We start from the raw sequence: 14,481 nt of genomic DNA on the forward strand, positions 1-14,481 counted from the left end.
GGCGGGGGGAGGGGGGTGCTCTATGTGTAACGCCCCCTGCGCCCTCCCGCTTTCATCGCCGCCCCGGAAGCAGGCCATCTTCGCACAACATTGCCGCCCGAAGGTAGGCCATTTTCATTACGTAACGTGCTGTGTTCAGCCCACGTGGCACCACGTGGCGGGGCGGGGCGGGGCCCCGGGGCGTGCGTAACGAGGCGCCCACCACCGCGCCCCTTACAGCCCCGGGCCGGCCCTGCCCCGCCCCGCCGCGCCTGGACTCGATGGCGATGGCATTGGATAATGTTGTGGACACTGCTGCGGGGCGGGGGGAGGGGGGGGGAGCGACCTTCGGGACGAGACACGTTCATGACGGTAACGTGACATACCGCGACCCGCCCCCGACGTCGCCGATGATTAATCAGGCAGACGAGAAATGCTCGACTAAAAGAAGGGCAGACCTTCCTGAGGAGGAAGTTTGTTTATTGAAAAGGAAATGGCGGGCACACACACACACACACGCACGCACACGCGCATGCTGGCCCGATACACCCTGGCGGCCGGAAGGCGTACGGCACGGCGGGTAGATTCCCCCGGTGCGGTGGGGAGGGGGGGGGGCAGACGCGCGTGGGTCTGGGGGGGACACAAGGTGTGTGCTGTTGGGGAAAGGTGTGGGGCGGGGCCCTGCGGGGGAGGGCCCACTCTCCTCTCAGCTGTTTGGGCACGGCCCCAGCCGCAGGGGGATGACGGTGAGCTCTTGGGGAGGCTGCGCGGCTGAATCGGCCGAGCCGCGCGCGACGCGTCGTGCCGCGCCATATGACACGACACGCGACACGCACATCTTCAACTCCAACGAGGGCTGTAACGACGCGTCGCACCCCTGCGACATACTCACTTGTCTGGCCAGGGAATGGCGAGGTATTGGTTCCACCAGCGGGCAGCGACGTACGCCACGTAAAAGCCCAGCACGAAGGACAATGGAATGAGGTTGATGAAGGTGTCGCAGTACACGACCACCTTCTCGAAGAGCCTGCAAACACAGAGGGATCAATGTCTCCCGCCGTACTTGAACAGGATATGGTTGTTGTTGTGGTGGTGGTGGTAGTCCTAGACAGTCCCAGCAGTCCCTCTAAGTGGTCTCCTCTCGCGACCTGGCCCAGGCAGGGCCAGACCGGGCCAGACCGATATGGGTGGGACGCGTCAGCGCTCAGTGGTTTTTATGGCCATGTCAAGAGGGCGTGCAGACAGTGCGGGTGGCCCGCGGGTCCGGCTGCTGCCAAGCCCGTTGGCACGCAGTGTTTATCGTCAGAATTTGTGCAACGTCTGCAGTCTTCGTGCACACGCCGCAAACGGCCACGCTAGAAAAGGGAAGCATGCCCGACGACCCGTAATGAGCGTCCCCTCTGGGGAGGAGGTGGCGTGTGGCGTGCATGTGGCAAGGGCAGCGCTGTCCCGTGGGGCACGGCAAAGCGCATAGCAGTCGTCAAGCGCAACAGGTAGGTGGTCGTTTGCGTCGTCTTCCAGTAATACCCAGGCGAACTCACCGTTTCTGATCCACGGTGAAGAGGTTTCTGTAGAGAGCGCTGAGGATGCCGAAGGCCAGCAGGAAGAGCAGCAGCTCGCGGTAGATGAGCTTGTACAGGGAGCCCCTCCACATGAAGAGGAGGCGGGTGAAGCCCCCCGAGGTGGAGGAGGCCACCTCATACTGGTAGCTCACAGTCATACTACGCTACGCCAGTAACGCGGACGAGTCGCCCCGTCGCCCGGCGACACCAAGCAAGCCAATGGCGAGACCCTAGCGGCCAGGCCGGGGTCATCGTGTCCACCCGCGGAGCCCGCGGCCAGTCTCTCCGCTCTGCCTCCGCGCCACGACAATCCGCGCCCGCGCCGTCTCCACCGTCCGGAACATCTTGTCGTCCAACTCGTCGCCGTCGCCGCGCAGGTCGTGGGGGAGCGTTCAGATGTCCGCGGCGTCGCCCTGAGGAGCCTCGTTGCACTGGACGGCCTGGGCTGGACCAGGCTGGACCCTCGGCGCTCACAGCGCGCATGGCCTGACGCGGGGCCGGACGCGCACATCGGCGTGCAGCATGGCCAGGATGGGGTGGCTCGCGCACCGCGGCCGGGGAGGGACTGGCGGGCGGGGCAGGGCAGAGGGAGCAGAACCCCTCACTCCTTCGCGACTAGCCGCCGCCGCAGCGCCCCGCCGCGGGGCCCGCTCCACCCCGCCACCGCGCCTGCCCCTCGGACCGCGGCAGCCGCCCCGCCCCACCCCGCCACGCCGGCGAGTGGCGGGAAGTGGGAGAGCTAACCCTAGCGGCGCGGCGAGGCAGCCAGCGCAGCCGCGCAGCCCTCGCGGCGGGCGTGGGACAGAAACACATCAGCACACGTAGAAATACCGAAATAAATACCGCGGGTCAGGCGAGGCGCGGGCCCGAGCGAGCACCCGCCACGGCCGGCACCGCTGGGGGACACCGCGCCTGCCGCGGTGCGACGCGCTCGGGGCGCCACCGCGATCAGGCAGGGCGTCGGCGTGATGGCCTCGCCCCCGCGGCCCGCGGGTGGGGAGAGGAGCGGGCGGGAAGGCGCGACGGGGTGACAATGGTTCCGCGCACACCCCGCTGCATTATAAGGTCCAGTCGACACAATACATGATCCCTTGAAGGGGAGTGCTCGTGTCCCTCCTGCTCCGAGAATGTGTTTGCCGTTGTTTAGTGCACTTGTGGAGGTTCTGTCACTTTATACGTTGATTGACAGCATGACAGATGGCAGTAACATGTTACGCCACTTGTTGACAACATCAGCGAAAAACAGACAATTCTTAGGTTGCTGGGTTAGCTGTGAGGTGTCATCCTCCTGTCAAGCATGTGCACATTACAACCCTATATATTGGTTCCTCCAATTTCTTCAGACTCAAAATAATAACAATATGTTGGAATATAACAAATTTATTTACTAAATGTGACAGATTTTTCGTTCATATATGATCAATTGTATTCTAGTTTTGGCTGCTCTTTCATCCATTCATCGTCATTCACAATATTTTCATCATCGGTAAATACATCAGACCCCAACTTCAGATGTGCATTTCTTGCTTCTTCAGCAGTCAAAAGTTCTTCTTCACTTGGCTCAAGAGGAGAGCCATCTTCATTGAGTCTGCCTTCATTGAAATCTCGTTCAATCTTGCTACCATAAACTACATGAAACAAGTCCTTAGCGGTGAATGCTGCTTCTTCAGTATCAGGTGCTCGATATGACACATATGGTTTCAGCTACAATGAAAAAACACAAAAGTAAAGTACAAGGAGGAAAAGAAATTAAAAATAATTGAAAAAAAGAAAAAGGGGACATTTTTTTACCTTAAAATCTGTGAGATCAGGGACTATTATCTCTGGAATCATCTCCGGAACAGCAACTAGGTTGTGATCCTTATCCCAGTATCCTGGTTCTCTGCCATATCCTTCATGAAAAGACCCAATGAGTGATTAACACTGATAATATAATTATTAAATAAATAAATTAAATAAATAAATAAATAAATGTTGGCACAGCTATTATTGTTGCAAAAGTAAATTTTAATACAACTTACGAAAACTAGGGAAGTCTGGGGATGGATTTTTTCGTTGCTGTTGGTTGAACTCTTCAGTACCCCGGTCAATGTAACCAAAATTCCGAAAGTTTTTCTTTGATTGTCCTTTCGATACGTAGGAAGTGGATATTCTTCTGTAGATCGGAGAAAACACAGAAGTTGGACAGTTTTGAATACAAATTTTCGCCGTGATGAACGCCATTATTGTTGTTGGATCCTGATCCTCTAGTAGAACTTTTCATACTTTTCTGTGGCTCTGTAGTTTGACCAACACATAATACTTCACACAAAATATCAATAGAAGACTTAAAATGTCTTTCAAAATTTATTGTACAGTACAAAAAATCAAATTCTCTAAGATTTAAAATTGTATATTTTAATCTTTTAAAGAAGCATATATTTCAGACTTAAATAATGTACTTTTTAGTTTGATGTTAACTAACATGTAAACATGGGTATTTGTTACAACATTACAAGACAAAAGTCTGAACCCTACAAAATGCCATAAACTTGCCTATCACGAAAAATTTGAATATTTTAACATGAGTTTAGGAGTTTTAAAAGCCTGAAGGTGGTTTAAACTACACTGTCATGCACTGTCCCCTTCATATTCTAATAATCTTTCTTGTTTTGTGTTGCTCATAACCACCAAGTAATCAGCTGGTTTCTCTCATACCCGTCAAAACAACAAAAATCTGTGTTTTGATTAGACTTTGCGAAAAAAAACAACAACCAAGAATGCTTGGTTAATTTTGCTTGTTGAGGCTGTCATTTGCAAGAGATAGGCTGACGCACATCAGAGAGCTCAGAAGAAATTGGAGAGATTCTGAAATTGTGTAGTCGATGCAAATGCAAAGTCGCCCGCATTTATGTTAGGCTTTCACAATGTCAGCAGAAACACCACTTGAGTCTGACCAAGTCCCTGGATATGTTGATGGATCTGCTCCCGAGTATGTCCTATACGAAGTGCTCAAAGATTTATGTTTGAACAATGCGAAGCACTTCGAATCTCATGACAATGAAACTGGACTAAGGTTGCATGGTGCATTCCTCGCGCTTATTGATCATGTTGAGACAGTCAAACCAGCAGTTGATTATGTTCGGAAAGAAGCTCCATCTTATGACTTTGATGAAAACACCCCTGGTAATGGTTATGCCAGCTTTGTGAGTGTCGTTGATGCCTGCATTCGCCATGGTGTCAAGCTTTGTAAGCAAGTTTGTATAAATCGTGATTCCTTCTTTTTTCGGGCCAGTTATTATATGCGGTAAGTTAACAGAAATCAAAAAAAGCCTATTAATGATTCAGAGTTGCTTTAATATATTATGAATTGTTTGCTTCTTCTTTTTATATTAGGGAGGTAGAGGCATGTTCTCATCTCCTAGCATCATTGGTGACATGCCTTGCACACCTTCGACAGCTAATGGAATGGAGTGAACCAGGGGAACTTTTTCCATCCGGTGACCACTCACCTCAGGATCTTCTTGCTAAAGCAGAGAGTATAAACCAATATTGCTTTTATGGTCGTTGCCTTGGTTTCCAGGTACATAACTTCAACCTCAACTTAAAAGTATGATCTGATATATTTGTCTGTAATTAAAATAATCTTAATTTTGTTTACATTTTTTCAGTTTTGTGAATCTGTCCAGATTGTTCTGAAGGCTATCTCCATTGCAATGGCCTCATATAGTGACGTGTATTATGGTGAGGGAGGATTTGTTTCTCGAGCTACAAATACAGTTTGGAATGGTAAGCAGCTTATTTCAAAAAAAAAGAAAAGAAAAAAAATTGATTTTTATTTTTTAAACCTATTTAAGCTAGTGTACCTTTCAGGTGGTAAATATTTTATGGATCCTGAACTGAGAGCTCGTCGTATTGTGAACATTTCTCAGTACGCTGATGTTCAGTTCTGCAAGTCATTTTGGTTTCTGGCTGAGTCAGGTAAGGTGTTTCATGTACATTTAATGTGTAGGAAAAATATAATGATGTCTTTCCTGCTCAAAGGAATGTCTCAAGTTTATATCTGTCTCTATATGTTTGTTTTTGTGTTTTATTGTCATTATTAGAGGTCATGCAACGCCTTCCTATGATAGTATGTCCAGCTCTTGTTGTGAATAAGGTCATCTCCATACCTCCTGAGCCCCTGGAGCACACAAAACCTGATGGAAGTGTAATTCAAATTCCTATTCCCACTGTTCATATTGGTCCTCAGCCCTTGTTAGTCAGGCTGATGTCTGCTGTGTGGAGAGAGGGAATGGTATGTTATAGAGTAAAAATCTAAATCAAGAATCTATCTTGAAAGCAGATGATACAAATTTAAGAATAGGCCTGTGTTCTAATTTTCTCTCATGTTTAGGTGTCATTTGTTTATGGCTGCTTGTTATTATTTGCAATTTTGTAATTTGGCGTACTAGCGGCGGCAGAGCAGAGCGCGCGGGGACGGGGCCTGCTCCCTGCCCTGCCAGACGCAGTATTGTTAGGGGAAGGGGCCTGAAGCGACACTCAGTCAGACAGACAGCCACCCCACCCACTGATTCCCCTAGCGCCAAATAAATTGTTTTCTGGTCTCCGCTTACTTCTGTCCTCATCGAGAGTAAAAGCAAGCAGACACCTTAAAATTACTTTTATATTCTTTATATTTAGTCAAAAGGTTTTTAAGGTATCATCTGCTAAAAAGATCTTGACCTAATCAGCTCTTACTGATAGTATTGCTTCAGGATAGTTAAATTTACTAATACAATTTTTCCATTGTAATTGTTTGTTAGGTTGGAGAGGCTGCAGGTAAAACAGACACCAGACCACCATCGCCTGCCTTGATTTTTCATTGTCATGGTGGTGGGTTTGTTGCTCAAAGCTCAAGCTCACATGAGCCTTATCTGAGAGATTGGGCACGCAGACTTGGTGTCCCCATATTCTCAATCGACTACTCATTGGCTCCGGAAGCTCCATTTCCCAGGGCCTTGGATGAACTAGTTTATGCATATTGCTGGGCGCTCAAGAACTGCCATCTTTTGGGTTCCACAGCTCAGCGTGTGGTACTTGTTGGTTAGTTTCTTCCCTTTGAAATTGTTATTGTAAGTGAATGTGCTTAAACTGAACATACATCTTATATTTTATGTTAAGGCGATTCTGCTGGCGCAAACCTCAACATGGCGTTGGCTTTGAAGTGCATTGAGCTTGGTCTGCAGCCACCTGCCGGTTTATTTATGGCCTATGCTCCTGTATTGGTATCATTTGTACCATCACCATCTCGATTACTGTGTCTTATGGATCCATTATTACCATTTGGGTTCATGATGAGATGCCTTAAAGGTAAATCTGTTTATAAACAATAATTTTCAATTCTGCCCTACCTTAAATTTTCTTACTATCTTTAATCATACTTTTCTAGCATATGCAAGTCCCAAAGACACCCAAGGGAAACTCGTAAATAGTGGTGCAACATCTGTTGATGAGACACCCGAATTGGCTGAAATGGGTTCAACAGCAGCAAATGATGCAGTTGAAGCTGAAGCAGCCTTTGAAGCAGTTGAGGCCTGTTTTAGTACACAACCCAATGGAGTTCCAGCTACTGGCAGTGATACAGAATCTTTTGAAGAGGTGTCAGAGAGTGACCTGGCTGCTCTTGCTGCTTTATCTGTTGGGGGAATGACTGCTCGCCAGCTGCTTCAGCCAGAAGCTGATCAAATCACACCAATGGTTTGTACCTGGTAGTAAATTTAATTCTGGTGAATTAAATCGAACCTATGTCACTCATTGAGTTTATTAGATTCATAATATGAAGACAATTATCAATGAAACCTTGTTTTCTACGATAATAGCGATATGTCTTAGACATGGACATTGATTCGGAGGGGCATCAAATTCCTGTGTTACGTGCGTGTCCTGGAGAAGTTGCAGAGGAAAATGTAATTTTTCAAGTTGGACAAAGAGTGGATGGATATGGTTTCCAGGAGAGGTCTGACCCTTCTCTTTTTACGTTCTTCTTTATTTATCAATCTATCATTTATTATTTTTCTCATGTTTTTAAAAATGATATTTTCAGAGTGACTCAGATGGCAGACAGCTTAGCAAGTACAGTGTCAAGCTCATTCTCATCTCTCTTAGCTTCCAAGGCAAGCAGTCCAACAAATAGTAATGAATGTGACACTCCAAGGTAATACCAAAATACCAGAATTTTAGTAAAGGAGGAATCACATACAGCAGATTTAAAATGTATTGTTTTATCAAATATAAAATAATATTAATGCCCAAAGCAGGTCTACTTGGTCTCAATTGGATGCACTTATGCAGCGCAGCCCAACCGAAGAATTCCAGTTTTCTGTACCTCGAGATCCCTTCCTGTCTCCATACTGGGCTAGTGATGATGTTTTGAAACAACTTCCGCCTGTCAGTGTATTGGTAAGAAGTATTTGATGAATATTTTATTACATTTTCTTTACAAAATTATTATTATTTGGAATGTGAGTTTCTGTGATTGTCTCTGCAAGATTCATCTCAAGTGGTAATTTTCGTTCATTTTCCAGTCATCACAATTTGATCCTTGTTTGGATGATTGTGTCATGCTTGCAAAAAAGCTACGAGGGTTGGGAAATAATGTCACTTTAGACGTTTTGGAAGGACTTCCTCACGGTTTTCTCAATTTTAGTTTGGTAAGATATCTAGGAATTTAAGTTGTTTTCAAATTGGTGCAGTTTTTCTAGATTTGTGGTAAAATTAACTTTTTTATGTTGTCTTTAGCTAAGCAAGGAAGCACATGAAGGTTCAAAGTTGTGTGTGAAACGCATAATGAACCTTCTGAAAATGGAGCCATCTCCTGATGGGTCACCTGAGAAATCACCAATATAAAAGAATTGCAGCCACCCAGGGTGGGTGAAGAAATGATGCACTGTACAAGAGAACTGGTGCAAATCTAACTGTAAGTTACCATTTCCTACTCATAATCAGCTCTCTTGTATTGAAGAGGTGTAGCAATTTAAATAATAAAATTTCTGCCTGTGATAAGCAGCACATAAGGAGTAGAGGTAGTTTTGGGTAGTCTTATCTTTAACAACTAGTTTCAATAGCAACTTAGAGATTACTAGTCCTCTTTTAAAGTCCAAGTACATAGCAAGTTTGTGGTATTGTTAATAATCTTTAACAGAAATTATGAAAAAATGAATCTAATTTGTATGTACAGTGGGTGTGGATGTGAAGCATTGACTCATGCTATGCTTGGAATGTTAAAAATGCTCAATTTTGCAAAGTGAGTAAGGGTTGGAACTGCAGGAGAGACGTACGTACCTACGGACGCCCAGTGAGAAATCGGCTACTTTGCTGGTAGGGCAGGTAGGCCACCCCAAGCATGCCTCCAATTTCTCGCAGGCTATCTCTTGTTTACCGGGGTACGTACATCGGTTCCCCTGCCATATATTGAATGTTAAGCATTATATTACTTGTATGCTAGTTGTATTCCTAATACTTTTTACATATTGATGTATTTTGCAATGAATTATTGACTTCAATTTTATTACAAATGTACTTAATTCCACCTACTTAATCTTACTTATACTTCGTCCTTGAATTGTCTGTTTTCCTTGTTCCATATTCATATTGTTACTTTTTTCCTGACAGTAAACTTGTAACAAGTTGTCAGCTCATTTGTAATTATCAATTTTTTCTCCAGATCATAGTAGAGTGCCCTTTGGCCCACATTTGAGGGGAGGATGAAATAAACACTTCACATTAGTAATATTGGTTTTAATTGTTAAAGGCCTTAAAAACACAGAATTAAGTTATCCAAGAGGACTTGACTTTAGATGTATTTTTGTTAAGAATGGTGCTTACCAATCACAAATCATGAATTGAGAGTGCAAGCAATCAGAATAAGATGCTGAGTAGGGCGCGGAAGAAAGATTGGAAGAGGTCCTTGATATATCACAATTTAAGTTGCACGAACAGATGATGCCTCATATTCTCATAGAATGAATGTTTCTTTTTTTAATACAGTTTAGAGGCATCAGAGTTCAACTACCAGATCACAAAAGAAACAGTTCCCGAAGTTTGAGTCAACTTGATTAGCAGCTCACAAACTCTCATTTATCCTTTTCAGCTTCTTTTTTTTCGCCGTTGTGCAGTGCTGCATCTCCATTGACAACCTTTGGCCTCAATCGTTTCTCCAGCACATAGGCATCAGCAGGCTCAATCCTCTTGTAATAACTTTCTTTAGTCTCAACTATTTCAAATCCAAATTTCTGGTAAAATTTGAGAGCACCTTCATTGCATACTTGCACATGGCTGTAAAGGAATTAATGAAAGGGGGAAAATAAAGGGGAAACTGGCAAAAAGTATATGGTTGAAAAATGAACTTACAGATAAATGCTACTGAAATTTCCATCTTGTTCAACAAGATTGTGCACATGATTGAACATGACAGTGCCAATGCCAAGTCTTCGGTAGGGATACAGACAACCAAGTGTCATGATGTAAAGGCGTCGATTTTTTTCAGCTGTGTCCACTCTACAGCAGACAGCACCAACAACTATATCATTGTAGTAGGCTGACAAGGAAATAGAGAAACTCAGTAAAACCAAATTGGATCAAGATGAAGCATTGAAATTACAGAGTGATTAGGGTTCCATACCTAGTTTAGCAAGCTCTCCCGCCTCCAGTACATCACGGTAAAACTTATCGTTGTAAATGACAGGAAATACTACTTGATTTAATTTCCTCAGCTGTTTGAGATTATGAGGTGTTACATCTCCCAATTCAATATTCGACCTTAAGGAAAAGCAAAACATTGGAAGGGCATAAATTAATTGAAGGTAAAATCAATTCAAAGTACTGTTTGACATTTTGCTGTATCAGACAATACAATCAACAAGATTGCTATAAGAGGGAGAGAAACAAGAATACTGCACTGTTGTCATAGTTAAATGAATCCAACGAAGAGCCAAATAAATAATAGGAAACAAACACAATTTGTATAACAAACGGGCAGCAATACCAAGAACTCATAACCTCCAATGCGGCAAAACACGCAGCATAACTGAGGAGTACTCGAAAGTAATAATCCTATACTTTACCTAGTCATGTTTAACGAATTAATTTTGTTGGCTGAGAAGGTAACTTAAGGAGTAAAAATGATTCGGGACGGCGAAATCCCGGTTAAAACGAACGCACGTTCACTGAACTAAACTACCATTCGCACTCGCCCAATGGGAGAATGGGAAATGGGATTGGATGGGGAAATGAGGATCAGGGGAGGGGAGGTGCGGAGCGGAGGGGTAAGGGGTTATTTTCAGATCTTTATGCCGCAGAGGGGGCTGCAAATAATGTGATTGTGGTGATGCACAAGGGAGATATAGGAAAGCCTCCGCCTTCCAGAAATGTGGTGTATCGTTCACTTACTATGTTTACACCGCGGAGGCTAGCCCGTGCTATGTCGGTGGTGGGGGAAGTTGGCCCCGGCGTAAACGGCGCGGGGCCAGCGATGGCTAGCCGCTCGCTGGCACGCGCTAGCCTGCCCCCCTCCACCGCTCTGCTTGGTCTAGCCCCGGAGTAAACGCGTTTCGCCCGGGCTATCTCCGGCTGGACTTTTAAAATACCCGATATTTGTGTATTGCACTTGGCATTTCGGTGTGGCTTTCGTACCCCAACAGGAAATAAATCCCCTATTCGACCCAGAGCCTCAATTCTCACTATCCTCTTCAATATACCTTGATATATCTAAGATACTGTAAATATTTCAAAAATTGTTGCTATCACGTATATCCTATAGATAAATGATGTGAGTAGTAAGCAGTTAAATATTCTACACCCGCTGATTTGCAAACCGTGTACCGGGAGAAGTATTTTACCCTAAAATACTTGGTTTGATCGTCGAGATTTGAAAACCGCGCTCTTTTTCATCAGCTGGCCCACACGGGGTAAACGCACCGCCGCCAGCCCGGGCTAGCGCTGGCCCGGGCCAGCGTTCTACGGCGTAAACATAGTAACTGTCTTCCGCGTGCGGTTCGGCTGCGGCCCTAGAACGTGTCTTGGGAGCTCTTAAAGTTCCCTAAATTTGTTTATTTTCGTTGCACATAGATCAATTGTGAACCATGGCGAAGTTTGATCTGACATTTAAACTTGGACAGTATTTAGACCGTCATTTAGTCTTTCCACTCTTGGAATTTCTATCGGCAAAACAGGTAAGCTGCTCGCCGACACTGTATTTCGACAACTGTTTTACACTTGTAATAGATTACCATCGCATATTGCTGTAAGATTTGTGATTTTTCAATAACGCATGTGCCAAATGACGCCCCGATGACATTTCCACTTCAGTTACATTTAGCGTAATTTCAGCACAACTTCCATACGTCCCTTAACCTCACTTTTATTCAGGTTAAGTTTAGCTGCCATACGCTGACATCTTGGCAATATTACTGTTACTTTTGTATAGAATTTTTTTTCTACGTTTTTTACAATTTCAAATTTTATCTGTATTTGAAATAATGCCAGTTGGTGCATGTATAGTTAGTTTCATGTCATGTTCCATGTCAACGTTGACAGCACACTCATTACGTATGGCTAGTAGTTTGACTGCTGTTTATATGATATTTCTATTACAATTATACTTTGCCTTTCAGATATACAATGAAAATGAACTACTTCAAGCTAAGCTTGATATCTTAAGCAAAACTAACATGATTGATTATGCAATTGACATCAGAAAACAGCTTCTGCCTGGTGAAGAAGACCCAGAAGTATGTATATTTTTTCAACTGACCTCACAATTTATTTTATTATCAGATTTCTATCATAATATATTTTCCACATGTTGTCTACAGGAGTTGAAAAATAGAAGAATCCAGGTTGTAAACCAGCTACAAGAGCTTCAGAAAGAAGTTTCTCACATTGCTAATTTGATGAACGATGAATTAGTTATGAAAAAAATTGAGACAATGCGAGATTCTAAAGCTCTTTTAACATTCTTGCATGATGAGTATGATGTAAGTGACTATTTTAAAATATTTTGGGCACTGAAAATTTCCAGTTGTTAAGAATACTATTACATTCTTACCTCTTTTTAATTTTAGTTCAACATTGAAATGATGGAGAGCATGTACAAGCTAGCAAAGTACCGTTATGAATGTGGAAACTACTCTAATGCCACAGGTTTCTTGTATTTCTACATAAATGTGATGCCAGCTGGTGATAAGGCAAGTGCTGTTGCTCTTTGTTCTTTTGCATTACTTGCTAAACATATACAGGAGAGTACCTAAACAGTTCTGTGCATCTTTATTCACAATATCTCTTCTCTCCTCCAGAATTACATCAATGTTCTGTGGGGAAAGCTTGCATCAGAGATTCTGGTTCAAAACTGGGATACCGCTTTGGATGACTTGAACAAACTGAGAGAGTTCATTGATAGCAACCAGTTCCCATCTTCTCTTCATGTTCTCCAGCAACGGACTTGGCTGATTCACTGGTCATTGTTTGTGTTTTTCAACCATACCAAGGGCCGTGACCTCATTATTGAGATGTTCTTGTACAGGCCACAGTGAGTACTACTTAATTGAATTGCTTTTGTTTTTTGCTGGTTCTTGCACGCTGTAATTATTCTAAATACCTTCCACAGCTACCTCAATGCCATCCAGACCATGTGTCCACACATTTTGAGATACTTGGCTACAGCAGTAATCATCAACCGCACCCGCCGCACTGCACTGAAAGACCTTGTCAAAGTCATTCAACAGGTTTGTTCTCGAAATTAACAGTTAAATATAATCTATGCATCATTTCAAGGTAATGTTCATTTCATATCTATCTGTTCTCAGGAATCCTACACATACAGAGATCCTATCACAGAATTCATTGAGCATTTGTATGTCAACTTTGATTTTGATGGCGCTCGCCAGAAACTTCATGAATGCCAGACTGTGTTGTTCAATGATTTTTTCTTGATTGCCTGTCTAGAAGAGTTTGTTGAAAATGCTAGGCTAATGATCTTTGAAACCTTCTGCCGCATTCACCAGTGCATTAGCATTGGGTGAGTTTTTGACTGTAAAAGTGTTGTGGTCAAGTGCTCACCAAAACAATTTGTAATTTCTGTATAAGTTGTAAAAACATTTATCAGTTATTGTTATGTTTTTCTAGAATGCTTGCTGAGAAGCTCAACATGACCCCTGAAGAAGCAGAGTGCTGGATTGTCCACTTAATCAGAAATGCACGATTGGATGCTAAAATTGATTCAAAGTTAGGGCATGTAGTTATGGGGACCCAGCCTGTCTCACCCTATCAGCAATTGGTGGAAAAGATAGATTCTCTCTCTGTTAGGTCAGAAGCTCTCCAGAGTCTGATAGACCGTAAGCTCAAAACAAGAGCTCAAGATGCTGGCGGCATTCAGTGGTGATCATCAATTTTCTTCTGGTCAGTCATGTAAATGCTAAGCTCGCTGAAGAAATTTTTTCAACTAAACCTCGGATTTTTATTAATTCTTTTTGTTCTTTTTGTTTGTTGCAGGCTCATTTGTTATAGGATCCGTACATCTGTTAAAATTCCTTCCACCCCGTTAATCAATGTTTTGGACTTGTCTAATTTCATCATTTTGTGTAAAAAAACCATCACTGTGCATCTGATATTGTATACTTTCTTGTACTAAAGTATTGCTACATACATTCAATATTCCTACTTATTATTTCCAGAAAACACTCTCACACAGAAAGACATAATGACATACGAGACGGCTCCGATTGTCCGAAGCTCGTTTGTCCGAACCTAATTTATCTATTTTAGTAGATAAAATGAGTAAAGTAGTTAATTACATTATGTTATTTCATTTAGTGGCAGTTGTTGAAATAAGAGCTAAATCAGGTACAGATACCATCAGGAGGGCAAACGTAGTGCCTAACTGCAGTTCCGGGCCTGGAAAAGGGTAAATGAAATAACTTACGCT

The 14,481-nt window shown here is 43.7% G+C and overlaps 5 protein-coding genes across 6 annotated transcripts; 2 read left to right on the forward strand and 3 right to left on the reverse strand.

The window, feature by feature from the left end:
* Nucleotides 1–270: 270 nt before the first annotated feature.
* LOC127750559 (bestrophin-2-like) lies at nt 271–2,437 on the reverse strand. Its single transcript, XM_052272525.1, has 2 exons — nt 1,521–2,437; nt 271–1,006 (listed from the first exon to the last, which is right to left on the reverse strand). The coding sequence occupies exons 1-2, from the start codon at nt 1,697–1,699 to the stop codon at nt 868–870; spliced, it is 318 nt and encodes a 105-aa protein (XP_052128485.1). The 5' UTR covers nt 1,700–2,437; the 3' UTR covers nt 271–867.
* Nucleotides 2,438–2,905: 468 nt separating this feature from the next.
* LOC113207943 (39S ribosomal protein L41, mitochondrial) lies at nt 2,906–3,807 on the reverse strand. The gene is made up of 3 exons (XM_026424716.2): nt 3,563–3,807; nt 3,333–3,433; nt 2,906–3,245 (listed from the first exon to the last, which is right to left on the reverse strand). The coding sequence occupies exons 1-3, from the start codon at nt 3,762–3,764 to the stop codon at nt 2,961–2,963; spliced, it is 588 nt and encodes a 195-aa protein (XP_026280501.1). The 5' UTR covers nt 3,765–3,807; the 3' UTR covers nt 2,906–2,960.
* Nucleotides 3,808–4,026: 219 nt separating this feature from the next.
* LOC113207942 (hormone-sensitive lipase) lies at nt 4,027–9,291 on the forward strand. Of its 2 annotated transcripts, none has more exons than XM_026424714.2 (13): nt 4,027–4,827; nt 4,917–5,103; nt 5,192–5,309; nt 5,394–5,501; nt 5,627–5,817; nt 6,326–6,605; nt 6,684–6,872; nt 6,952–7,259; nt 7,382–7,518; nt 7,606–7,716; nt 7,817–7,961; nt 8,087–8,212; nt 8,301–9,291. In XM_026424714.2, exons 1-13 carry the CDS (start codon nt 4,448–4,450, stop codon nt 8,406–8,408), a joined length of 2,388 nt encoding a protein of 795 aa, XP_026280499.1. In that variant the 5' UTR covers nt 4,027–4,447; the 3' UTR covers nt 8,409–9,291. The 2 variants fall into 2 exon arrangements, with proteins under 2 accessions (XP_026280499.1, XP_026280500.1); XM_026424715.2 differs by having other exon boundaries at nt 7,820–7,961.
* Nucleotides 9,285–10,792, reverse strand: LOC113207944 (probable N-acetyltransferase san). The gene is made up of 4 exons (XM_026424717.2): nt 10,625–10,792; nt 10,183–10,319; nt 9,912–10,098; nt 9,285–9,836 (listed from the first exon to the last, which is right to left on the reverse strand). The coding sequence occupies exons 1-4, from the start codon at nt 10,630–10,632 to the stop codon at nt 9,635–9,637; spliced, it is 534 nt and encodes a 177-aa protein (XP_026280502.1). The 5' UTR covers nt 10,633–10,792; the 3' UTR covers nt 9,285–9,634.
* Nucleotides 10,793–11,521: 729 nt separating this feature from the next.
* Nucleotides 11,522–14,208, forward strand: LOC127750558 (eukaryotic translation initiation factor 3 subunit E). Its single transcript, XM_052272524.1, has 9 exons — nt 11,522–11,731; nt 12,173–12,289; nt 12,374–12,535; nt 12,623–12,745; nt 12,854–13,086; nt 13,165–13,282; nt 13,364–13,575; nt 13,683–13,955; nt 14,049–14,208. Exons 1-8 carry the CDS (start codon nt 11,642–11,644, stop codon nt 13,936–13,938), a joined length of 1,311 nt encoding a protein of 436 aa, XP_052128484.1. The 5' UTR covers nt 11,522–11,641; the 3' UTR covers nt 13,939–13,955; nt 14,049–14,208.
* Nucleotides 14,209–14,481: the final 273 nt, after the last annotated feature.

Source organism: Frankliniella occidentalis, unplaced genomic scaffold, assembly GCF_000697945.3.
Source record: "Frankliniella occidentalis isolate FOCC.00 unplaced genomic scaffold, Focc_3.1 Scaffold210, whole genome shotgun sequence".
In the NCBI taxonomy this organism is placed as follows: Eukaryota; Metazoa; Arthropoda; class Insecta; order Thysanoptera; family Thripidae; genus Frankliniella; species Frankliniella occidentalis.